This window comes from Tamandua tetradactyla, chromosome 12 (genome assembly GCF_023851605.1).
Source record: "Tamandua tetradactyla isolate mTamTet1 chromosome 12, mTamTet1.pri, whole genome shotgun sequence".
In the NCBI taxonomy this organism is placed as follows: Eukaryota; Metazoa; Chordata; class Mammalia; order Pilosa; family Myrmecophagidae; genus Tamandua; species Tamandua tetradactyla.
This window is the reverse complement of record NC_135338.1, coordinates 51952508-51977306: the sequence shown is the minus strand read 5'-3', so window position 1 is coordinate 51977306 and position 24799 is coordinate 51952508. Positions and strand designations below refer to the sequence as shown.

Genomic DNA, 24799 nt, shown 5'->3' with positions numbered 1-24799 from the left:
CTTCTTTATCCTTTTTTGTCTGTTCCAAACTCTCTACAGTTAGTATTTAGTTACTTACTACTCTATGATAAAGACAAACGTATTATCAGAAGTTAGCATAAATGGTCTGTCAAACACCTGTCTTAGAGAAGGAACACATTCCATCCATCTCTGACACAGTGCTGCTTGCTCTGCGCATCTTCAGTGCCAGGAGGGTTGAAAAGTTTGTTCCTTCCCTTCCCTTTGGAAGAGCATTCTTATCAAAAACATCCTGCTAGCCCAGTTCTGTTGACATCCGAGACAGCAGTGACTTTAGAAATCAGTTGCTCAAACTCAAGGCCTGCCTGCCAGCCCTCCCTGCTGGGCGTCTGCTGGGCTCAGGTCCCGAGCTTGTCATCTCACTGTCATCACAGGACCTGGTGCTGGAGAAACTGAAGAGCCAGCAGCTGACGAGTGAGCTGGACAAACTGAGCCAGGAACTGGAGAAGGTCGGCCTCAGCAAAGAGCTGCTACTACAGGACAGCGGCCACAGTGACACGTGAGGACCTTTTCTCTCTTGACAGGGCCACAAAGCCCTGCTCCCCTCTGGTTAGACTGCAGGCAGGTAGAGCTCACAGACTGTCAGCCATGCCCGGAGTTCAAGAGCCCCGTCTACTCTTGTCACATGATTCCTGAGCCGGTGGCCTTTGTATTCTAGATCTTATTATACCTTGAGGTTCCCAGGGAGAATGAAGAGAGATTGTTTTGTCAGGCAAAAAGGTATCTTACTATTATTATTTTTTAATTGACTATTGCAACTTTCCCTTGCCATTCTCTTTCTCAGTCTCATTTTTCAAAGAAATCCAGTATCTTGACCTTTTGCTGGACTTTTCACTTAGAAGATCCATGAGTCGGCTAATGTGATACCCATGTAGTGTGGTGGCTTAGCACTTGCCTAGCATTGTCACCTTGGGCAGGTAGCTTAACCTTTCTGAGACTCAGTTTCCCCATTGGTAGAGTGACTATAATAATGCTTCTCCAAGATGCTGACTGTAAAACTGCAGCAGTGGAGTCTGGAGGTGCCACAGTTATGTCTACTCAGGAAGCCCCAGGGACCGCATTGCATGAATGGTTCTGGGTCCCCTGCGACTCTCCTGGGCCAGATGCTGCAGGGTGCAGGAAGAGAATTTGGCAGGTGAGAGATTGGCAGAGGCATAAATGATACTATCATATCCTTGTTTTTCCAGAAAATACAAGATTTTGGAGGGTAGAAATGAATCAGCCTTAAAAACAACACTAGCCATGAAAGAAGAAAAGATTGCATTCTTAGAAGCCCAGATGGAAGAGAAAGTGAGCCTCACTCACCACTTGCAGAATGAGGTCCAAACGGTAAGAGCCGGCCGCCTCCAGAACAGACCACGTGGTCTCTGCCTCACCTTTCATGGCTGCTCACCTGGGTAGCAAAGTTGGCACCCCATTTCCTGGAGCAGAGTGTAGATGAGCCTCAGGGCTCCCGAGAATGATGCGCCTCGGGGCTGGGCAGGACCCCAGAGTGTGAACCAGAGGCCACCGAGTGAGATCCAGAACATTCTCTGATGAGGGCCCCATGGGAAGCTGTGGACACTGGGCACTGACTGGCAGCCTGCTGAGATCCGTCGGGTGCCCTCGGGACGGGCACAGGTGCACAGGGGCGTGTGTGACTGTGCCCAGTTCTGCCCCCACCCAGCCCGCCTTTTCTATCATTTGGCAAACCTCTTGGCTGTGTGGTTTAATAAAGGATCTAGTACTGGTATGGGCTCTCAAAGATCACCTGGCCCCTACAACTCCCAGCCTCACCTCCGTGTTAGGAAACAGACAGCTGAGGCTTAAAGAAGCGAGAAGACTTGGCTACAGGCCTATGGCTAAAGTAGGACCCAACGCAGGGTGGGGCAGAGGTGCCAGACCCTGACTCCAAGAGACTTTCTGCTGTCTCTGGAAAGGAAGGGAGAAACGTGGGAACAGAGCAAAAGGAGGGAGTCTGGTTTGTCAAGTGCCAGTAATAGGTGAAGAGCTGGGGCACCGAGATGGGTTTGGCATGGGGTTACCCTCTGGCCACTTGATCCCTGGCCCTGCACCAGGCTTTTCCCACCTGAAATCTGCTTTCTGGTTCTTCCTGGCAGTTAAAGAAGGAGTGTGAGATTCTCAGACTGAACCAGGAAGAGGGGAAGCACTTGCAAAACTCTTTCAAACACCCTATGGGGAAGTTGGTCACCAGTCAGCAGGGGCAGGAGACCTGGGGGCCCAGCCACAAGGACGCCACAATGGAGCTGCTGCGCGTGAAGGACAGGGCCATCGAGCTGGAGCGGAACGTGAGTGGGCTGCGCGGCCACAGCAGTCAGAGAGGGCCACCCTCCTTTAACAGTCCTGCTGGTAGACTCTGTGACTGCAGAGGACACGAGGTGTCAAGCCTGTTAAGATTTAGCTGGATGCTTCTTGAATTGTCCCTGCAAGCCCTTATGGACTCCTTTTCATTTGAGGTGCCTTCCTTGTTTCTCACACAAAAAGGGGCAGATTCATATTTTCCCTCAGCAGTTTGCTGTCTCCCTGCCCATCGGGATAAGCCTGTAGCTTCTGCACCCCACTCCACTTCTGTAATGCTCTGGGTTTGTCTGTTCCGGGGTTGGCAGACTTTGGGCTGCTGCTTGTTTTAGTAAAATAAGGTTTCAGTGGAACAGGGCCATGCCCTTTGCTTACAGTTTTGCCTGGTGGCTTTCCTACTGGTATAGAAGTTCAGAGGCCGTATGGCTTACTGGCCGTATTTACCAGCTGACCCGCTACAGGAAAGGTTTGCCGACCCATCTCTGCACCACTGTTCTATTTGATTTTCCTTATGAAATAGACATAATTCTCATTCTTTGACAGATGAGAAAACTGAGACAGTTTAAGGGACTTGACCCGAATTCCCCTGGTTATAAGGGGTGGCACGGGATTGCAGCCCCTCGCCCAGGCCTTTAGCCCCATTGCTGGCACATTTCATGTGGTCTTTATTGGTCTCCTGTAACGTGAAAGACTTTATTCCACCAGCTCTTCTTCCCAAGTAGGGTGAGGCTGCAGCTGAGGCTCTGGCCCTGCTGGAAGAGACTCAGGCTTGTAAAGAAGGGGAGAGAGGGCTCCTGCACACAGACATGTGCTCTCTCCGGGTGCTCGACAGAAAGTAAAAACATAAAGGAGCAAAGTAAAGCAGGAACTTTAACTCCAGCTTTGCCACTGCCTCCCATTCATGCACTCACAGCCAATGTGGAATCCCCATTAGTTTTTATCTTCTGTCCCAAAGTCACATAAAAAATATGCTTACCTTTTTTTTAAAAAAAAATTCTCTCTGTTGTCCTTTTCAAAGAGGAAATAGTTTTACGTCCCTCATCCAGTGGACCCTGGCTTTGGCCAAAGCGTTGACTCGGAGGGGTTCGTTCCAACCCAGGTACCTTGGCCACTTCACGTTGACCCAGCCGCTATCTGACTTGCCTCGTTCTTCTCCATCCCCTAGAACGCAGCCCTGCAGACCGAGAAGCAGCTGCTCAAGGAACAGCTGCAGCACCTGGAGACCCAGAACGTGGCGTTCAGCACCCAGATCCTGACGCTGCAGAAGCAGAGCGCCTTCTTGCAGGAGCACAACACCTCGCTCCAGACCCAGGCGGCCAAGCTCCAGGTGAGGGGGTGGCCCCGGGGGATGCTCAGCTGCACCTTTCCCACGCTTGGGCACTGTGACTCCTCGTGGAGAAGCCCGAGTAAGCAGAGGAGGAGCGTTTTCGTTCCTTGGGCTACTGAAGCAAATACCACAAAATGGGTTGGTTTCATCCATGGGAAAGTATTCGCTCATGGTTTTAAGGCCCGGAAAATGTTCAAATCCAGGCATCATCAAGGCAAATGGGGACATTTTAACTTCCTTCTCATCTAGACGCCTTTTATTTCTTTTTTTCACTTCTTGCATTGGCAAGGATATTGAATATAAGTGATAAAAGGAATGTTGTTACCTCGCCACTGAAGTTAGGGGGAAAGCACCCAAGTATGTTTCACCATTAAGTTTAATGTTTGCCGTAGGTTTTTCGTAGATCACCTTTATCCAATTGAGGAAGTTCTTATCTATAGGCAGTTTCTTAAGTTTTCATCAGAATTGGATATGGGATTTTGTCAAATGTGTTTGCCTCTGTCTTTTTTTTTTTTTTTTTTTTACATGAACAGGCACTGGGAATCGAACCCGGGTCCTCTGGCATGGCAGGTGAGCATTCTTGCCTGCTGAGCCACTGTGGCCCACCCTTGCCTCTGTCTTTTGAGATGATTGTACGGTTTTTCTTTTTTAGTTCAATTCATCAAATTACACTGCTATGTTGAGTTGGTTAAACCAACCTGGCATCCCCAGGAGATGGGCATTTTATCCTTTTACCATATTGCCAGATTCGATTTGATAAATTTTATTAAGATTTCTTTTTGCTTCTGTGCCCATAGAAGATTTTGGCTTGTAATAGGGTTTTTCTGTTTGTTTTTTTGTTTCTTTTCCTTGTCATGTCATCCACTTCTGATTTCGGGGCAATTCTGGCCTTGTAGAATGTTAGGAAGTGTTCCCTCACCTTCGGTTTTCTGAAAAAGTCTGTGTAGGATTGGGTATTGGTGGCTCCCTTAGGTAGCTGATAAAATTCACCTGTGCTGCCTTCTGGACCTGGAGTTGGTGTGTTTGTGCGCACACATACACGAAGATTTTTAACCAAAGATAGATTTTTTTAATAGACTTAGGTTTACTTGGGTTAGTTATTTCTTCTAGTATGAGTTTGGGTAGTTTGTTTCTTTCAAAGAATTTGTCCATTTTGTCTAAGTTGTTGTTGAGTCAGTTGGCATAGAGTTGTGCATAATATTTCCTTAGAATCCTTTTAGTATCTGTAGAATCTAACAATGTTACTATTCTCATTGATAAGTTTGTCTTTTCTCTTTTTCCTGATCAGTCTGACTACAGGTTTATCAGTTTTATTGATCTCTCAAAGAACCAGTTGTTGTTTGCATTGATTTTTCTCTATTACTCTGCTGTATTTTATTTTACTTATTTCAGCTTTGATCTGTATTAGTTCCTAGCTTCTGCTTATTTGGGGTTTATTTGCTATTTTTCTAGTTTCTTAAGGTGGAAACTGAGGCCACTGATTTGAGAGCTTGCTTCTTTTTTGATGTACGCATGTAGGTGCTATTACTTTTTCTTTCAGTGCTGTTTTAAGAGCGTGCTACAAATTTTAATGTTAGGTTTTAATTTTTGTTTAGTTTTAAAATACTTTCTAATTTCCCGTTTGATTTCTTCTTTGACTCCTAGGTTCTTTAGAAGTTTGTCATTTGATTTCCAAATATTTGGGCATTTCTACAGCTCTTTCTGTTATTAGTTTATGCTCCCATAATGGTCAGAGAACATACTTTGTAAGACTTGAGTTCTCTAAATGTTGTTGAGACTTCTCATATGGCCCAGAATTTATCTATCTTGTTAACAGGTCCATTTGCACTTGCTGGGTGGAGTGTTTGATAGATGTCAGTTGGGTTGAGTTTCTTCAGTAGTGTTGTTCACGTCCTCTATATCCTTACTGATTTTCTGGCCACTTGCAAAATGGTCAAAGAAGGTTCCTAAGGAGGTTTTCCAGAGAAAAGGTAATTTGCCCGTGTCTGTGGAGAGAGGCTCAGGTTTAAAGAACCAATTTGATGGCATATGCCATTTCGTCGGCTTCCCAGAGCAGTTCCTCACGTTGTGGTCGAACTGCCCTAAAGGTCCCATCGTCTTGCCGTCTGCCTCAAGTACTGCCTGTGCTCCTTGGCCCTGCTCATCGCACGTGGGGACCCTGTGCACGCTGGGCCCCCGGGGGCCTGCGGACGGTGAGGCCATCCCATTGCCTCCCCGTTCCCCTACAGGTGGAGAATTCCACACTGAGCTCCCAGAGCGCCTCGCTCACCGCCCAGTACACGCTGCTCCAGAACCAGCAGATGGCCAAGGAGAACGAGAACGAGAACCTGCAGAAGCAGCAGGAGCAGCTGACAGCGGCCTACGAGGCCCTGCTCCAGGACCACGAGCACCTGGGCACCCTGCACGAGCGTCAGTCCGCCGAGTACGAGGCCCTCATCCGCCAGCACAGCTGCTTGAAAACGCTGCATCGGAACCTGGAGCTGGAGCACAAGGAGCTTGGGGAAAGGTGCGTGACGTAGCTGACGCCATGGGCGAGCTGGCGGGGTTTGTCTCTGGGCTTCTCCAGAGGACTTGTGTTTCCGGTGGGTGTGTGTTCCACCTCCCGCCCCTTCCCCGCGCATTTCCTCTTGGCCCACCGCCTCACATTGTCCTGGGGACCTGAACTTGCACAAAGGGAAGTAAACACGACGTCACCTTCAGCAGTTTGCAGGTTGTGCAGTTGGAGACTGAAGGGCAGGAGGGGACTGGGGAGCAGAGGGCACCATGGCTAATCCCAGCTCCTAGCATCCCTGCACCTGCATCCCTACAGATTCCTTCCTTCTCTCTTCCTTTCCTCTCCAAACCAAGGAGGAAGAAGAAATTCACCATGGCCACCAACTCATAGCAGTGTGCCTTGCTCTAGCTTCCCAGACCTCCTCTTTCATGTCAGAGTCTCGGTTTCTTTCTTTCTTTTTTTAACCTTTAATTCTGGAAAACTTTTTCATTTATGGAAAGAAAACCTAATAATATAATGAAATCCCCATGTACCCAACTCCAGCAGTTGTCCATTTGCTGCCATTCGTATTTCATCCATATCCCTATCCACTCTCCACCTCCGTGCTCCATTATGGGTGTTTTTTAGGTAAAATTTGCATGCATTGAAATGTACAAATGTTAAGTGAACACTTTTGACAAATCGGGGTGCTGGGTATCCAACATTGCCTGAGCTGCCCTGTGCACCGGGCACCTGGACAGGTGTGGTAGGATCCGGACAAGGGTTAAGGTAGGAGGCTGTTCTCCAGAGTCTGTCTGATGGGGAGATGTGCTGTATACATCCAATAGCAAAATAGAGCAGTAAGTCTGACTTGGAGTTCTCAGACACTTAACAGTAGAGTGTGAGGGGACGATTGTCCGTAACCTGTGCTTGTGTAATGTTTCTGCTGACCATATTTCTTTTAACTCAGTCTCAACAGTACAGCCTGGTGGACATTGGTTCTTTAAGGTATTTCCATATTAGGGACCTGTTTTGGTTTGCTAAAGCTGGCCAAAGGCAATATACCAGAAATGAATTGACTTTTACAATGGGGGCTTATTAGTTTACTAATTTATAATCCTAAAGCCTTGAAAATGTCCAGATTAAGACATCAAGAGGAAGATGCTATCTCTGAGGAAAGGTTACTGGCATCTAGGGGTCTTTTATCACATGGCCAACATCGGCTGGTCCTAGGTTCCATTGCTTTCAGCTTCTGATTCCAGTGGCTTTCTCTCTCGGTGTTTCTGTGGACCCTGTCTTAGCATCTCTGGGGTGTTTCTCTCTCTCCAAGCTCTCTTCAAATGTCTCTGCCTTTTATCTTCTCATAAAGGACACTAGTAAACAGCTTAATCAAAAGGTCCCACCCTCAATAGATCTGCACCCACAAAAATGGATAAAAAGAGCATGACCTTTTGTGGGGGTACGTAACAGCTCCCAGCTCCCACAGGACCCCTGAGAGTAGTGGAGTTAGAAAAGCTTTGTGTGGGTATCTGATGATGCTTGTGGTTATGGGGATGACGGCATTCATGTGTTCATCCACCACTTACTTCCATTTTTCCTCTATGTGGAATCCCCTCCCCCTTACCCATACCGATCTCCATTCCCCAGGGGCTGCCAGGATACCTGCTCCTGTAGGACTGTCTCTTCCTCCCAGCCCAAATTAAGTTCTTCTACCTCTTGGCCTTTTCATCTCTCCCTCCTCATCCACCCTTCCTGTGATTGCTCAACATTTATCGAACATGTGCTTGACACGTGGTGCTGTCTCAGCATGGGCTGGGGGAGACGCGTCCTTAATGAGCTGCCAGACTGATGAAGTAGAGCAAAAGGAGGCCATGTGGCTTGGGTTCTGCTGGTGCCCCCGCTCTCCAGACATTTCCATCAGGACCAGAGGGGGCAGTTTTCCTGCAGGTGGACTATGGACAGACACTGAAGGAAGAGTCCATTATCCTTTTTCCTACAGGGTCTTGCTCACTGCACCATACAATACTTGTTGAATGTTTCCTGCTGTTGGACAGTTGATCAGAGGTCCCTTGAGTCTGTCTGCAGCCACCATCCAGGCTTGGGAGGCCCCCGGAGCCCAGAGATGATGATGCTCCAGTCGGTCCAGCTCACTTGCTCATTCCTCTGACAGACAGTACTGAGCACCCTGCCCTGAACTGGGCATCCGCAGTGAGCCGCTCTCACAAAGTTTCTGCCGTGCCCGTCGTTACAGGTGGTTAGACTCCTTAGCAGTACTTTTCCAAGGCCTTGCAACAGGAGAGCAGGAGTTAGGGACACCTGGTGGTCAGCCCGTGACCCTTGTGAAGCCTGGATTATTTTTTCAAGAATCAAGAGCCTGGATGAAAAGGTCTTTGCTGTAAATGCCGGCGGGCCCCATCCCCCGGCTTTCTGCAGCCCGGTGGTAAAAGGCCGCACCAGCATTTGTTTTTACGCAGCTGCCTCATCCTCTTCCCAGGTTTCATTCCCTGCAGACCTTTGTTCTGGTCCGTGGTCCAAGTGCAGGTGAATGGAGGGCTCATGGGGCCTGGCGGGCGGGGGGTGGGGGTGTCATGGATGTCGGAAGACCAAGGCTGGGCACCCCTGAACTCTGGTGATCCTGGTCAGACGGAGTGTGCAAAACCCAGGCAGGATGGGTCCGGGGAAAGGGGACCGCAGGAGGAGGAGCAGAAGTCACTTTGCTGTCCCCGCCATGCATCTTCTCTGCGCCCCGTGGACTGGGAAGGGTTCCTGGGTGTGGGGACCATGGCAGGATGAGCGCTGGGGCTCTCTGCCAGCGGCATGGGTGTTGCGCCTCGGGCTTGCGGGGCCCTGTCCTCTTGCTCTGCTGCCCTCCAGAGGGCCCTGGTGGAATTGGTCCTGGAGAAGAAAAAAAAAAAAAAAAAGGCGCAGCCAGGCCCGTGAATAAGCACAGCATCTGTGGGGGTCAGCCGCCGGCTTCTGGCAGCTGCTGGGGGGCAGTGGGTCAAGCGTCTGCCGCCCCCACCTCCAGGAGGGCCAAATGAAGAAGAAGCAGGACGTGGACTTTGAAGGGCGGGAGCAGAGGGCCTCAGGAATTCTGCTCTTCATTTTGTAATTTCTTCTACATCTGTGTGTGCTCAGAGAACCCCCTAGCGGCCTATTTATAACTCTCGAAAGGAGTAGGGTGGGGAGTCCAGGAAATGTGGTCATCGAGTTCTCAGGTTGCTGAGGGCGGAGGAAGGTTTGCTGGGACAGGGGATCAAAGGGACCCTGGGGGTACCTCAGGTTGGAGGGAAAGGATTCTGGGCTCCGGGGCTGGAGGAGACCCAGGACCCCCTCCTCACTCCTGCAGCCTCCCTTCCTTCCTGCCCCCTGCCCCGTCCCTCTCTAGAGGCTCTGCCTGAGACGTCACCTGGAGAATCCCATTTTCTACCAAGTCGTATAAATCCCCTGGGGTGTGAATTACGTGTAGAAAAAGAAGGCCCCAGACAAGCGCCCACCGGGTGCGTTTCCCTCCGACAGGCACAGCGACATACTGAAGCACAAGGCAGAGCTGGACGAGCTGGAGAAGGTCCTGAGGACCGAGAGGGAGGCTCTCCAACAAGAGCAGAGGACGACTGCGGTCACCACGGCCGAGAACCACAGGCTGCGGGGGGAGCTGGACAGGTAAACGCCGGGCTCAGGCCCTGGCCCGCGTGCTCTCACCTCCAGCACCCAGAATTGCGCACAGACTCGTCACACCTGCCACCATTAGTAGCCGATGTTACCAGCTGGATGGATCCTGAGTAACAGGTGACTCCAGCTGGTTGCTGGTTGCTGGATGCAAGGATTCAAGCCAGACCTGGGGACAGTCCGTTCGCTGCCTGCGGTGCAGGGGGTCTCACCTCCCACCCTTGTGATTACGGTGATTAGGTGCATTCATCCTCTAAGGCACCACACCGTGATCTTGTGAAGGAGGTTCTCACTGTCCCCCACCTTTTTAATTTTTTTTAACAGCTTAGGAAACAGGCTCAGAGAGAGTAAATAACTCGTTCCAGGTCAGTGCTTCTGGGTAATGGCAGAGTCAGGATTCGATCCAGATCTGGTCTTACTCCAAAGCCTTGACCGTGTGAAGCTCCTCCTTCCCCCCCACCCCAGGATTAGCATACCCTGGGGGTCACAAACCCGGATGCCACAGGTCAGGCAGATGAAACCCAGGGGCAAAGTTCCTCCAGAGTTACAATCACAGACAAGGGAATGGAGTGTCCACGCCACCCCCAGAGGGCAGCTGCTGACCGGCCCCCGGCAACACCCATCAGCTGGGAGGCAGGCCCGAGCTCCCAGGCTTCCTTTTGTTTTTGTTTCTTCTCCAAGAGAAAGTGGACATCTGGATGTTGATATGAAACGTCCTTATTTTTAAAGGTTGACAACCAATTCATTTTTTTTTAATGATACTGTGCAAGCCAAACAAGTCACGTGTGTGCCCAAATTGAGTCCACGAGCCCCTTGATACTTTGAGCTTTCTGATATAAACCTTCTCCCAGGAAACCCATTTGAATAATAGGTATGATGATGATGATGATGATGATGATTTTAGTGGATTTACATAATACCCTGGCATCTTATATTTTGTCTGTCTCATGAGTTAATTTAGAAAGGGACTTGGAATAAGGAAGAAGAACTGGGCATAGAGATAGAATCTTTGAACAGAAATATTGTAGTCCAGTGTTTTTATTAAAAAAAAAAAACTTTAACAGCAGAGCCCTTTTTCTAAGCATACTAACACGCCCGAGCTCTAAATGTAGAACAGCCACAAGCAGCGATGTTCTGTTGAAGTGGGTGTTGGGAGCCTGTCCTCTCCTATGCCAAGTGTGTAGGCCCCAGGGATACCCATAAAGAACCCCAAAGAATTCGGTTGGAAAACCCTGATTTAGCCTAGCAGCACCCCCTCATTTTACTAAGGCCCAGAGAGGTCATGTCTTTGTCTGAGGCTGCACAGCCTGCCACAGGCAGAGCTGGGACAAGGCTCTGGGGAACAGTCTTCACCCTCTTGGCTGTGTGTCTTCCTCCTGCAGAGTGAGCTTCCTGCACCACCAGCTGAAGGGGGAGTACGAGGAGCTGCACGCCCACACCAAGGAGCTGAAAACCTCTCTGAACAACTCACAGCTGGAGCTGAACCGCTGGCAGGCCCGGTTTGATGAGCTGAAGGACCAGCACCAGAGCATGGACATCTCGCTGACCAAGCTGGACAACCACTGTGAGGTGAGGCCAGGGGTGGAACCTCGGGCACCTGGGCCCCATGTGACCTTTCCTCACTGGGTTCTGAGCTGAAACACTGTGCGTGGAGCTGGCCCGGAGGCTGGTGCAGCCAAGGTGTGGCTATGCCATCCTCCCAAACCTTTTGATTTCAGTGGCCCTGCCACCCTCTACCTACAGCAGGGACTCGCCCCATTCTCAGGTTTGGCAGGCTCAGAGGCAGGAGCACCGAGCTCCCGGATACAGGGCTGTGTCTTCTGTTTATCTGGCTCAGTGGGGTTGAGACAATCTTAAGCAGCAGAATGCTTTCTTCAGGCGAGATCTTAAGCAGGACCCCAGTACGGATAAGAGACAGAAGTGCATCGGGGGCTCCTGGGTGCCACCCACCTTTGAGACAGTCCCACAGGAGCCCAGGGGTTCCCCGGAACAGAGTTCACACCTGCTTTTTGTTTGTTGAAAAACAGTCCCCTGGGCAGGCCACAGTGGCTCAGCAGGTAAGAATGCTTACTTGCCATGCCCAAGGACCCGGGTTCGATTCCCGGTGCCTGCCCATGTGAAAAAGAAAAACAGCCCCCAACGAAGTCTCCTTTTACCCTTGTGGGAGACCTGCGAGGCAAGACAAACTTGGAAACCGAGACCCAGGGTGCTGAGTGTTTTGTCCATAGTCATCCAACCAGATCTTGGGGTTGAGAGGATGTGAGAACCCCGGCCCCATGCCAGGAAGGACAGGGGGATGGCGGAGGTCCCGGCCTGGAGCCCCCGCCCCCTAGTGACCATGACCATGGCGGGTGCTTTAGGGTTTCCGAGGAAGAATTGGCAACATCTAGACAGAGAGAGATTGGGGGTGGTGGGTGCTGTTTCGGGTCGAGGAGTGACTTGAGCAGACACCTTGGGGGCAGGACTGTTTGGAAAACACTGGCAACTTGGTTAGATTGGAGCACCGGGTGTGATGAGGTCCTCTAGGCCAGGGGCCAGCCTGGAAGCTGAGCTTTAACGTGTGCCAAGGGCACGGAGTGGAGGGAGAGAGGTCTTTGCTTTGAGCTGTTCCCCCTGCCTCTCCCACCCCCAAGCTCTTGCCGGCTTGCCCATTTGTCATAAGTGGGATTTGTCCACTGCACTGCATGCCAGGGTCTAACGAGGTGGAAGAGCAGCTGCCGCCACCAGCGTCGCCATGGCTTTGCGTGGCCTTTGGAATCGTGGGCCCTGGCCCCCTGGCATTGGTCCCAGCCCCTGCAGTCACACCTGGGGCCTTTCCATCAGGCCTCACAGAGTCTCCAGGGATGGTTCTTCTGGATCCTGCAGACAGCTGACCTGCCATATTCTTAATGTGCTTCGCTCCCAAGCCTAGTGTAATTCTCTACCTGGTGAAAAGTAACACTTTCATTGTAGTCTTTATTTATTCCCTAACAATAAAGCAACAACAATAATAGGAAACGTTCAGTGGGAAAAGAATTACGTGTAATTCTACCACCTTTTCCCTTCCAGTTCTTCTCCTTGTATATATGTAAATTTCACGCGATTATGTCCAGGAGAGGTAGAAGTTTGTTTTTTCCCTTAATGTTAGAATCAAAAATACACTTTCTAGCAGAGCAAAGAAAAGGGAGCACCGTCTCCTACCCCCCTGCTGCTGCTCAGACATGTGTCTCAGGCCACGCTCACAGCCACCCTTGAGCTGGGGCGTCCGTCCTCGTTCCTAAGAGACGGTGGATTTGAACCCGCTCTCCGAATCGGAAGCCTGCCGTTTTCCTTCCACAGCACGGTGATATTCTAGCCCGGGAGGAGGCAGACTTCAGCCCATCTGCCGCATCCAGCCTGTGGCCTGTTGGTATGCAGTGTGCCAACTAAGAATGGTTTTCACAGTTTTTTAGTAATTGGAAAAAAATCAGAAGAAGATATTGTAGCAGGTGAAAAAGGATATGAAATCCAGTGTCGATGACCGTAAATAAAATTTTATTGGAGTGCGGCTGTGGCCTTTTGGTCACATGCCTCTGGCTGCTTTAGCATTACGGAGGCAGAGGTAAGCAGTGGCGATAAAGACCGGCTGCCCTGGAAAGCCTAAAACATTTACCGTCTGGCCCACAACCCAAAAAGTTTGCTGATCACTTTTCTTGTAACAAAGCTGCATACCAGCTGTATACCAGCCTGCATACATAATTTAGAATTTTCTAGTAGCCACATAAAAAAATGAAAAGGAATGGGCAAAATGAGTTTTGGTAATATATTTAATTTAACTGGTATATCCATTGCCATTTCCATATGTAATCAATATGAAATTATTGGGATAGTTTATGGGGCTTTTTTGTACTAAGCCTTCAAAATCTGTTGTGTATTTTGCACCTAACAGCTCATCTTGACTTGCGCTGGCCACACCCTAAGGGCTCAGCAGCCGCATACAGCCAGAGGCTGCCGTTGTGCACAGCGCTGCTCTGGAGAGAACTCGGTCAACTCCGTGTTCTTGGCTGCTGTGGTCCCTTCGTGGCCTTTTCCTTCGTTCCTGGCAGTGGAACCCCAGGGTTGCATAGCGTGTGAAACGTTGCTGGTCTGTGTTTCAGCTGCTCTCCCGTCTCAAGGGGAACTTGGAGGAGGAAAATCATCACCTCTTGAGCCAGATCCAACTGCTGAGCCAGCAGAACCAGATGCTGCTGGAGCAGAACATGGAGAACAAGGAGCAGTACCACGAGGAGCAGAAGCAGTACATGTGAGGAGGGTGGTTTGTCTTTCCAGCATGGTGGGGGACGCTAGCCAGCGGGGGGTCCCTGAGGCCCTCTTGCCCAACGTATCCCACCCACGGGTCCTCTGTCTCTAGAAGTCCCAGCCTCCCCTGCCCAAGCCAAGACCCGTGGCACTGTGGGCACACAACCACCTCCTGGGCCCAGTGATGTCCGGAGGGCAGGTGGGGGCAGACCCTCTTACCAAGTCACACTGCTCTGGTTTCCCTGGAATGGTTTTAGATTTCTGCAAGTGGGGGGGCGGTGGCTTGTTTTTGTTTGCTTTCCAGTGGCACCATCTATTACCAAAAGCTCTGGGCCTTGATCTGCTTTTGGAGTTGGGTTACCTTCTGAAAATTTGATGGTGCTAGAAAAACGTATCTCAGGACAAGAAGTCAAACTGAAGGCTAAGAATGAGTGTCATACACCAGTATCCTTCTGCCACTTGTGTCTGCTTCCCCCATATTATCTGGGGAATGAGTTACAGGTGTGCTGTGCGGTTGGCCTCTTTACTCGCTGGTATTTCCGGAGGTCCCGGCTTTGGCATACGTAGAACTGTTTCCCTGTTAGCTAAGAAATCGTGGGGGTGATTCAATGTGGATGGATGTACATCCCATATTGGACAGACATTTGAGGGGCCAAAGAAGAAGCTTGGAAGAAGAGTGGTGGGAGTGGAGGGGCGTGAAGGGGGCTGGCAGGGAGGGTGGAGTTGTGGAAGGCTGCAGACGTAGGATTCATTGGGAAGTCTTGGAAGGGCTGCTGCTATAGCAGAGCTTAGGAAAGAGAGGATAAGAGGAAGAGCCTTGGTGCTGGAAACTTCCTGGCTTGGAAGTGAAATAATCCAGGATGCATCTTGAGTGATTTCACTGCTCCATGCCATGGTGGCCGGACCAGGCCTCTGTCGCCCTAGAATGACAGGCATTGGTGCTCAGGCTATGTGCTGGCAGTGAGTGTGACGAAGACAGGAGGTGATGCGTTTGCAGAGAGCCGTGATCTCGACAAGCCCTCCCTGCTTGTCCCTGCGTGCTCCTGGTGTGATGAGGCTTCTGCCTTAGTCTTCCTTCTTCATCTGCTAGAGGTTACCAAAGGACAATTGAGATTTAACACGCTGCGGTAACTGTGGGGTAGAAATGACAGTTTTCCTGCAGTTGGCCCTCTGCAGTCCATCTGATAAAATCTGCTGTGGGCAGGTGCTAACTCGAAGGAAAGAGCCCGGTGCCTGGTCATTTGATGAGATTTTGTATTAGTGGCAGGTGCCAGGAGGAGTAGAGCCTGGTGCCTGGTCATTTGATGAGGTTTTGTATTAGTGGCAGGTGCCTGGCTTCCCCACTCTGGGAGAGCCCCAGGAGGGTGCAGTCCTGCTCTCTGAATTTGTGTGCTGCCTGGGGAGCCCAGTGAAGCCTCTAAAGTGCTTGAAGCATAAGGTGAAGCAGGGTCCCACTGTGAGGACAGAATAACAGAACACAGACGTACAGTCAGGGCCTGGGAGTGAAGCGTGGTTAGAGGTCGGGGCCAAGTGGCTTGTGAAGCTGTCACCTTTCACGGGTCCTCACTTCCATGGTGGGCTCTAGGAAAACCCTTGGTTTGGGTGGGTCCTTGGGGACTTCGCAACTGAACAGTCCAGAACCCTCCTCGACAGACAGGGAAACGAGGGGTCCGAGCTGTCAGGGCCACACAGGTAGTGAGAGGCAGAACAGGACAGGAGCCAGTGAGCCTGTAGGCAGCTTTGTATGGGGTGTACCTGTGTGTGCGCCCCCACCCCCCACCCCCACCCCACGAATCCCTAAGATCCATCATGGCCAGGCTTTCCCTTGGTATTGGGAGGTCAGATTCTCCCCCATGACAGCCCAAGGTTCAAGAGCAACTTTGGGCCCTGGCTGTGCTTTTAAAAATGTTAAGCCGTTTACAGCATTTAGGCATCAGGACATTTGTATTAGTTAGAGTTCTCTAGATAAACAGAATCAACAGGAAACACTTGCAAATATAAAATTTATGAAAGTGTCTCACGTGGCCGTAGGAACGCAGAGTCCAAAATCCACAGGGCAGGCTGCGAAGCCGATGACTCCAATGGATGGCCTGGATGAACTCCACAGGAGAGGCTCACCAGCCAAAGCAGGAATGCAACCTGTCTCCTCTGAGTCCTCCTTAAAAGGCTTCCCATGATTGCATTTAGCATCACTAATTGCAGAAGACACTCCCCTTTGGCTGATTACAAATGGAATCAGCTGTGGATGTAGCTGATGTGATCATGACCTAATCCTATGAAATGTCCTCATTGCAACAGACAGGCTGGCGCTTGCCCAATCAGATACCACAACTTGGCCAAGTTGACACCTGTCCCTAACCATGACAACATTTTACTTCATACTCTGGGTTTTGGCTTCTGGGAAAAAATCAGCAAATCTACCCCACCAGGCCTCATGCCTGCGCAGGCAGTGATCGGCCAGAGCTCGCAGCACGCCGCAGTCTCCACCACTCCCTCTTCCTTTGCAAGCCCACGTCATGCGTTATCTGCTCTGTCTGGCCCCGAAAAGATCTTGAGCGTGCTGCCTTGGAAGTGTTAGCAGCAACCCAAGGTTGGAGCAGGCCCAGCTCTGAGCTCTCATGTGGCTGAGCTGACATTTTCACCCTCTGTGCCCATCCAGCTCTCTGCAGGCAGACCCTCCCCTACCCCCAGGATGTCTTCAGTATGCACCCCTAGGAGCCAGCCCTGCGTCCGACCCCTGGAGTGCCTGGCCTTCTGAATGATCTTGCCAGAAAGTCCTTTAGGGCTTCCGAGCTGCAGTTTTCAGATGGGTTGAGGTTTGACCCCACAAGTTCCCTTTGAGCCAGATCCAAAGTGCATCCGAGGTGTCAGGGCTCCCTGCCCATTTCCAGTGCTTCCGTTCACATTTCCAAACGCGCCAATCATGACTGAATCCCAGACCTCAGTCCCTGCCGGACCCGGTGCCGTGCTGGGTTAACAAGGAGATGCTGAGGCCAGCTCCTTCCTGAGTTTCATCTAAAACCAGATTGATAATTGATTTTTTTTCTTCTCTATTCACAGAGACAAATTAAATGCCTTAAGGAGACATAAGGAAAAACTGGAAGAAAAAATCATGGATCAATACAAGTTCTACGATCCTGCTCCAAAGAAGTGAGTTGAGTTAAGTTTCAGTGACTTCAAACCAGAACATAAAAGCTTCTTCCTTCCACAAGTAGAGTGAAAACTGGTCTCCTAGAGCAGTGGCAATTCCGGCCCCTTCCGGTCCCGTGTAGGGCCTCTTATCTGCGTGTTGATCCCTTCTGAATCTGAGCTCCAGGATTCCCTCAGCCCCACCCAGAAGGACGCAGGCTCAGTTTAGCCATGAGCCCTGTCTCGGGAGCAGTCTCAGGCTGTTAAAGCAGTTTGAAGAGTTGCTTTGCTGGGTTTTTGTAGCTAGATATAACATGACGTAGGCTACTAGGATCTCTTTGGGGAAGGAAGCTTGGGTGGAGCACCTGGTCCAGCACCCAGAGTATCCAAAGACGGGACCCTTTGGGCCTTCCGTAAGTTCCTCTGGATTGACCGAACCCCAGGGCAGCATCATAAACACATTCTCATCTCCAGAGTGCAGCGCCATGTGCTCTGGGCCAGCTCCGTCCTGGAGCTTGTCTGTGCAGCAGTGCCACCCCCTGCCTGAGCCCCAGGGGTCTCCTTTCTGCAGGGACGTCTTCCTGGTTGCCTTGTCCCAGCCCAGCCTTCAGAATCTCTGTGGCTCCCTTAGAGTCTCTCTGCTGAAATCCCAGCGCCACACTTTTTAGAATTTCAGTCTCAGTTTTCTTTCTGACAGATGGGGAAATTGAGGCCCCAAAGATTTGAGTGATTTGTGTAAAGACAGAGTTTAGTTTCAGAGTGAGGAGCATAACCCAGGCACAGTGCTCCTTTTGTTTCATCAGAATGCCTTCGTTTTGTGATAAAGCCTCAACTCTGTCACTTATCCTTTAAATTCTGTTTTTAATTCAGATAACCTGCTCTCCTCTGGTCCTCTTCCCCCTCCCCCAGACTGCTCAGTGCCAGGGAGTATTCAAAGAATGCCACCTTATAGATTTTACTAATTATTAACTTCGGCAGAAAATGAAGTGGTCTGTGACTCGGTCCCTGCAAATGTCATTCTGACAGAAGAATTGCCAACCCGATTAGCACAGCACCATTTCCTTCATGTCACGCAGATAAGCGGGAGCAGACTGCTTTATTTGGAGTTTTGTTTTCCTGAGAGACTAACGTGGATTTCTGCCACGATACACATTTTTACTGGCCCGCGCTCATACCCAACTGAGAATGATGTTCCACCTCCAGAGCCCAAACCTGACAGTCACAGGGATGGCAATGCGGGCCGTCGTGTCCGAACCCCAAACTAGCTGCCTGACTCCCCAGGCCAGTGGCGGAGATCCCAGCCCGCAGGAGGGGGCCCTGCTGGGGTGTGGCGGTGGGTGGCGTCCCTCTCACAATCTCCTTCTAACTAGGAAGAACCACTGGATTGGAGCCAGAGCCTTAGTCAAGCTCATCAAACCAAAGAAAGAGGGTTCAAGAGAGCGACTGAAGTCCAGCACAGACAGCCCTGCCTGGCATCCGGGGTCCGAGGACCCCGCCTTGCCGTCCCAGTCTCTCAGGTCGCAGCCGGACAGCCCGGAGGCCACCCCGCTGGCGTCAAACGGTGTGGAAGTGCGAGACGCCCACAATGGGTCCGTGGGAAAAGGTAGGGGGCCCGGACTTCACAGCTGCTGGGCGGGGGGAGGGCGGGACGGCACGCGTGTTCGCGTGTGTGTAGGGACATGAAAGGGGTGTGTGTGTGAGCACATGCGAGTGTGCCTCCTACTTAGATGCATTACTAGCCAAGTAAAAAAAGAGAAATCCGTGGAATTTTTATCCTATAACAGTTTTGTTATTTTAGAGCAAGAACCGTCACCCTTCACGTAGACCGTGGGAGGTATTTGAGTGTCCAAAGCTGGCACTCTTGCAGGCACCAGAGAGGCAGGTGCAGTACTGTATGTTTAGGGGGCTCCCTTGTGAGTGTCGAAGGTGTGTAGTGAGCTAATTTCCATAAGGAGAGCCACATCCTCCGTGCATGTGAGAGCCTCACCACCCTTGTGCGGTGTAAGTCTTTTATAACTTTGAAAGACAGGTTTGCTTTCCATTTAGAGGTGTCATTTTGAGTTCACCAGAATTTCTGAAATAACATCAATGTTAGTCATATATGCTATATCTCATAGACTCTCAGAGGCCGTTGATTATATGCTGCACAGTTATTTAATATACCACTAAGAGAAAAAATGCTGACGAGATGATGCGGTACCTTATCACTTGGAACTTTTATAATGCTCGTGTTGAGAGAGCTCTTCTAAAAGTCATAATTAGGCAAGGTCTGTGCATACACATAAAAGGAGAAAACAAGCAAATAAATCGGTGATGGCAATGGCAATTTTGTCACCATAGCCACCTGGCCAGTGGCACTATACGACACCATATACTGCCAGCCGCAGCTGGGTTCAGGAGACACTTGCATCTTAGCACTGATTAAACATAGAAATCCCAAACATTGGTAAACTTGCCAGTTTATTTTTAAGTATCATTTATGGATTATTACTAGACCTGCATCCTGATCCAGGTTTTGCAGAGAACTACAGGACTTCCTGAAGGCTGGGCCTAGTCCCGAGACCCTGCCTCTACTCCAGCCCCTACTCTAGCGCCAGGCTGCCCTCTGAGTGTGGCTTGTGCACAAGCCTTTTGGGAGTCAAATTCACCACCACTGCTACCTGATTTGTCACTTTGAAATACAATGGAGAAATGAGTGTGTGCACACACCTTATTTGGTGTCTCAGACTTGCACCCCTCCCCCATTCTTCACTGGGAATAAGTTTAAAAGGTTTGTATCTAGGCTAATGATAATGAAACTTAATATTTACTGTTATACAATAGGGCTTTGTTGCCTCGGGCTTTTATCTTGGCTGCTTAATTTTTTTAGACATGTCATCTCAATTCACTTTATTCTATAAGTTGAATTAACTATGGTCAGCCTTATTGAGGTAGGAAAACATTTAGAGAGAAAAAAAATGCTGGACTGTTAAGGTGATCCATGACTGCGCAGGTCAGTGATAATTATTAACAGCAGCCGTTTCTTGAGCCTTCTCTCTGGGCCTGGCACCCTTTCTTTACATGCCTGGTCTATCTCATTTAATCCTAACCATGCCATGAGGCAGGCGTGATTATCAGCCCCATTTCAGAGCTGAGGAAGTGAGGTTCAGCAAGGCTAACCACTTTGCCAGTGCAGTTCGTGACAGAATTGGGATTCCAACACAACCTTGAGACGCGAGAGCCTCAGTTCTACACCTCTGCGTGCCCTGCCTCCTGGTGCAGTGCACTGAGCAGACGCGCTGCCTCGGCTGCTGCTTAGAACCCAGCCCTGGGTTGAGTACCAGGTTCTCCAGCACTGAATCAAGCAGGTCTTTAGACTGTAGTGTGAGCTACGGCCACCAGGTGGCGCTGTGAGCCAAGAAATGATGGGGGCTTTGGGCTTCTTTAATCCTAAGAACTGGATTTTGGTTAAATCAGTTCATTTTAATGTGAGCTCTATTCAGGAAGTTAGACCAGTTTTCTACTTTCATAAGACTATAACTTAAAGGTCAAGCAGTATAAGTTGGGGTGAAGGACGCATAGGAGAGCTCAGCAGAAATTATGGTTCTTGGTGTAGGTGGTTTTTAAAAGGAGATATTTTAAACATTTTTATTCTTATTTTGCCAAAAGAGATTATTTTAGAGGTATGAAAACTATTTGTGAATACTTCAGGTAGACACTTTAATTTCAGAGGATCAGAAACACATCATATATCCCTTAGTTTATAGTATAAAGGAAAGGCTGGAGGGAAGTACCTGTAACTGTTGAGCTACTGTTCCAGTAGCCTTGTTTCTTGAAGATGATTGTATAATAATATAGCTTTTACAGTGTGACTGTGTGAGTGAGAAAACCTTGCGTCTGATGCTCCTTTTATCCAGGGTATGGACAGATGAGTAAAAAAAAAATATGAATTAATAAAATTATAAATTAATAGGGGGGAATAAAGAGTAAAATAAATTGGGTAGATGGAAATACTTAGTGGTCAATGAGAGGGAGGGGTAAGGGGTATGGGATATATGAATTTTTTCTTTTTCTTTATTTTTCTGGAGTGATGCAAATGCTCTAGAAAATGATTGTGGTGATGAATACACAACTATGCAATGATATTGTGAGCCATGGATAATTGTGAGCCATGTTTGGACTGTATGTGTATGAAGATTTGTCAATAAAAATATTTGAAAAAAGAAGAAAGAAGGAAACACATCACAAGTGTTTCCATGGTCTTTGAACTGAAATAGGTGTTGTTTGTGAGCTGAATTGAAGGGACCCTGTCATTAAATGGATGCGTAGGAGATGCCGGGTCCTAGATTAATAAACGTTCTTCTTTAATAATTTAACACGTGGAAATTGGAAAGTAGTCTAAACCAATCAGCTCCTTGGGCAACATAGAATTTTCCTCGCCTGCTGAGTAAATAAGTCGTTGGTATTAAGATGCCACTAAGTTCATTAAATCAAACCAGAGCACAAATGAGTCACCAAGCCCCGGTCCTGGTCTCCGTACTGGGTGTTGTTTTCATCTCTCATGGGCTGGGCAATGTTTTAATTTCCTAAGTACCTTTAGCTTGATTGAGATTCGTTATTTATTGTTCATTTCATTTATTTGTTTTTTGTTTTTCCTTCCTCTTCTGGGTTATCCGGGCGATAACAATTTAGCATCTCAGCGCAAAAAGAGTCCCTTTTTGAGAAGCAAAAGCAAGGACAAGGACAAGTCTCCCACGACCCACCCGGCTCTCTCTAAACGCCTGCGGTTCTGGTCTTCCTCTGACATCCCACCCTCTCCTAACGAGCCTCTCTCTTTCTCAGCAATTGGAGATTTCTAATCCCTTTCCTTTATCATGTGTCTTCATCATGTATCCTCCTCCATTTCTGAAATTCAAAACAAACAAAAACAGTACCTAAAGGCCAGATGACCCTAGTGGACCCCTTCTCCTGACCCCAATTCCAAGCCAAGCCTTAAGTAGCCAGCGTGGATTCCGATACCAAAATAGAAGATGAGCTGTCACACTCTGTGGACCGTGTCTCCCGTGCAGCACAGTGTTAGGGGAGCCTCGGGACACTCAGGCACACGTGCACGTGGGCCGGGATGTCCCCGCTGAGTAAGTCACGTGGCCGTGTGCTTCCGCCTCGCTCTTGCTTGCACCTACAGGCTTGTGTCATGCCCGTGTGTGGAGCCAAATTAATTGGTTGTCGCTGTGCTTCCTAAAATATACAGCCTCTGTCACGTGAGATTTTTTTAAAGACGTTTTCCAGCAGCTACATTTAAAACTGCTGCCCTTCTCCCCTCTTTCTTTGAAAGAGTGCTGAATCGTTGGTTTTTGCCAATAAGGCCCTTTTTTAGATGCGTTCTGTGTTGTGAAGAACTTATTGCTCCGTTTAAGTGTTTTGATAAGTTGGATTAATTTTGCCGAGCCAGAGTCCAACCCAGAATGAAGGTTTATGACCGTGCTGTAGTTCCCTGACATCTCGGATGCTGCAGTTAGAACAGTAATGGACAGAAAGAATGTCAGCACACAATTCGTACGAGCATGGGGGAGAAGGCTGGTCAGCAGAGGCCTTTAGCTACTGCAGTATTTCCCATCTTCAGCCGTTCTCATACCATCTTCATGACTTTTGCCATATCCTAATACCATCTGTATGATTAACCTACATATGTCCCTGTAATTGACTCATGGTTTTCATGTAAATTTATTTTAAAAGTAAAGATTGTCTCAGTACTATAAATGGAAAACCAGTTTCAGCCTAAAAACAAGATAACCGTAAAAATAAATACAGAACTAGTAAAATGTTAAAGTTGGGTAATGTGCCACCCACTTCATCTCCTGTACCCCGCTTCGGGCACCTGGGGCTGCCGTGACGCCTGCTCCCCCGGACCTGTCTTCCGAGCATGCTGTTGGAAGTTGTGCTGTCTCTCTGCCAGTCCTGCTAGTTGTTTGCTCGTCCCTGCCTCCTCATCGCTAGGGCCTCATTTAATTTTCCCTGTCGGATCATCTGTCCAGACTCCTTCCACCAGACTTGAATCTTGCTTCTCATCAAGGTCATCTTTCAAAGTCCAGATTTTCCCTTCATTTCTAATGGATCTAGGCTCTTAAAACTGTACCATGAGCCCACACTTTGAGGGACTGAGAGGGCAGATGGGGGGTTGGGGCTGTGGACGAGCATGTTGAATGGCTGAGATTGCAACGCAGAGTCATGTCCCGTGTCCACAGCCTTCAGGGTGCCTGGAATTGGGACATTGTGCAAAATTCTCGGTGCACTGTTAATTCTGATCTCACATTTGGAAAGTCCCTCTTCTCTCCAACTGGGAAGTTGGTTGGTTTTTTTCCCATTGTTTTTTATGTGCTTCTCTTTAATTTTGACAGGAATACATGCTCATAGTAGAAAATACAAAATTTGCAGAAAAGCACAAGAAAATCATCTTGTACTCAGTTCCACCATGCAAAGATTCTAAAAAAATTTTTTAAGACACTATTGTTAAGTTAGTTGTCAACTCCTTTTTCAAGTCATAAGTGAAGCCGGTTGGCAGGATGCCATCCTGGGCCTTCAGAGCCTTGGTTAAAAGTCCAGAGTGGTCCTGAGCAGATATTTGTTAGATGCTTTTCGCATCGGGGTTACGTTGGCGTTACATAGGAGGTGCACCGTATGGCTGATATTTTGGACTTTTTTGTTTGTCCTTCGAGTTCTCCCTTTCTTTACTCCGGGTGTTTCTTGGCTCTCAGTGCAACCCATCCTGACAGCCATGGCCAGCCCCGTGGGACCGCCCGACACAGACCTGTAGCCAGGCCCCCCTCCTGCCTGCACCACGTGCCAGCTTTTGTCCCTGTGGTCTGTGTGCCCTTCTGTCCCCGTTCCCAGGCCTTGGTGTGGTAGCCCAGCCGTGCACAGAATTTTGCTGCCTCATTTCTCAATGTCCTTTTCTGCCCCAGGCCCTGGGGATCTAAAACCAAAGCGAGGGTCCTCACACGGAGGCAGCCTCGACCGCACGGATGGCTCTGCCGACCCAGCCGTGAAGTCCTGGCCTGCAGAGCCAGGCTCCCGGACCTGTCCAGTTTCAGCCATCACTACAGCCCCTTCCAGCTCCACCCCCATCTCCCGACACACAGGCCGTCCCAAAGGTGAGTCCAGAGGGATGAGTTGCTGGGGCCCAGGGTCCTTCCTAAAGCCCCTGCTCTCACAGGAGGCTGAGAGGTGGTACAGAGTGGTTAAGCTATTGACAGGCTTTGGCCTCACATAGACATTGGTTCGAATCTCAGCTCACCTCAGTAGCTCTGTGACATTGGGTGAGAAATGTAACGTTCTTGACGCCCCAGTCCTAAGGCAGTGATGGGAAATGCCTCAGAACTGACCAGTAGCAGGGCTTGGGAATTGGTGGTTGTCAGCTGGCTCCAGAAATGAGGTGAAGGTAAGATGGAGAACCGGAGTTTGGACTTTGAATGTGGCAACTGCTTCCAGCCCACCTTGGTCTAGAAGGTTTAGTCAATGCAGAGGATATATTAGGGGCTCTCTGAACTGGAGGTCAGTAAACCCAGTTGAAGGCAGATATACTGTACTGAAAACAAAGGGACTAGGTCAGAGTTTACAGAATGAATGTTCTATAAACCTTTCTCTCTCCC

The 24799-nt window shown here is 49.4% G+C and overlaps 1 protein-coding gene across 4 annotated transcripts in view; it reads left to right on the top strand.

Annotated features, from left to right (window-relative positions):
* Positions 1–24799, top strand: part of CCDC88C (coiled-coil and HOOK domain protein 88C) — a 149560-nt gene that overhangs the window by 102908 nt on the left and 21853 nt on the right. For all 4 annotated transcript variants that reach the window (XM_077123347.1, XM_077123348.1, XM_077123349.1 and 1 more), the window contains 11 exons: positions 393–517; positions 1206–1347; positions 2118–2306; positions 3482–3643; positions 5872–6149; positions 9636–9779; positions 11168–11354; positions 13901–14046; positions 17103–17192; positions 18542–18774; positions 24113–24301. In XM_077123347.1, coding sequence (XP_076979462.1) covers positions 393–517; positions 1206–1347; positions 2118–2306; positions 3482–3643; positions 5872–6149; positions 9636–9779; positions 11168–11354; positions 13901–14046; positions 17103–17192; positions 18542–18774; positions 24113–24301 — 1885 coding nt within the window. The remainder of the gene's footprint in view (positions 1–392; positions 518–1205; positions 1348–2117; positions 2307–3481; positions 3644–5871; positions 6150–9635; positions 9780–11167; positions 11355–13900; positions 14047–17102; positions 17193–18541; positions 18775–24112; positions 24302–24799) is intronic.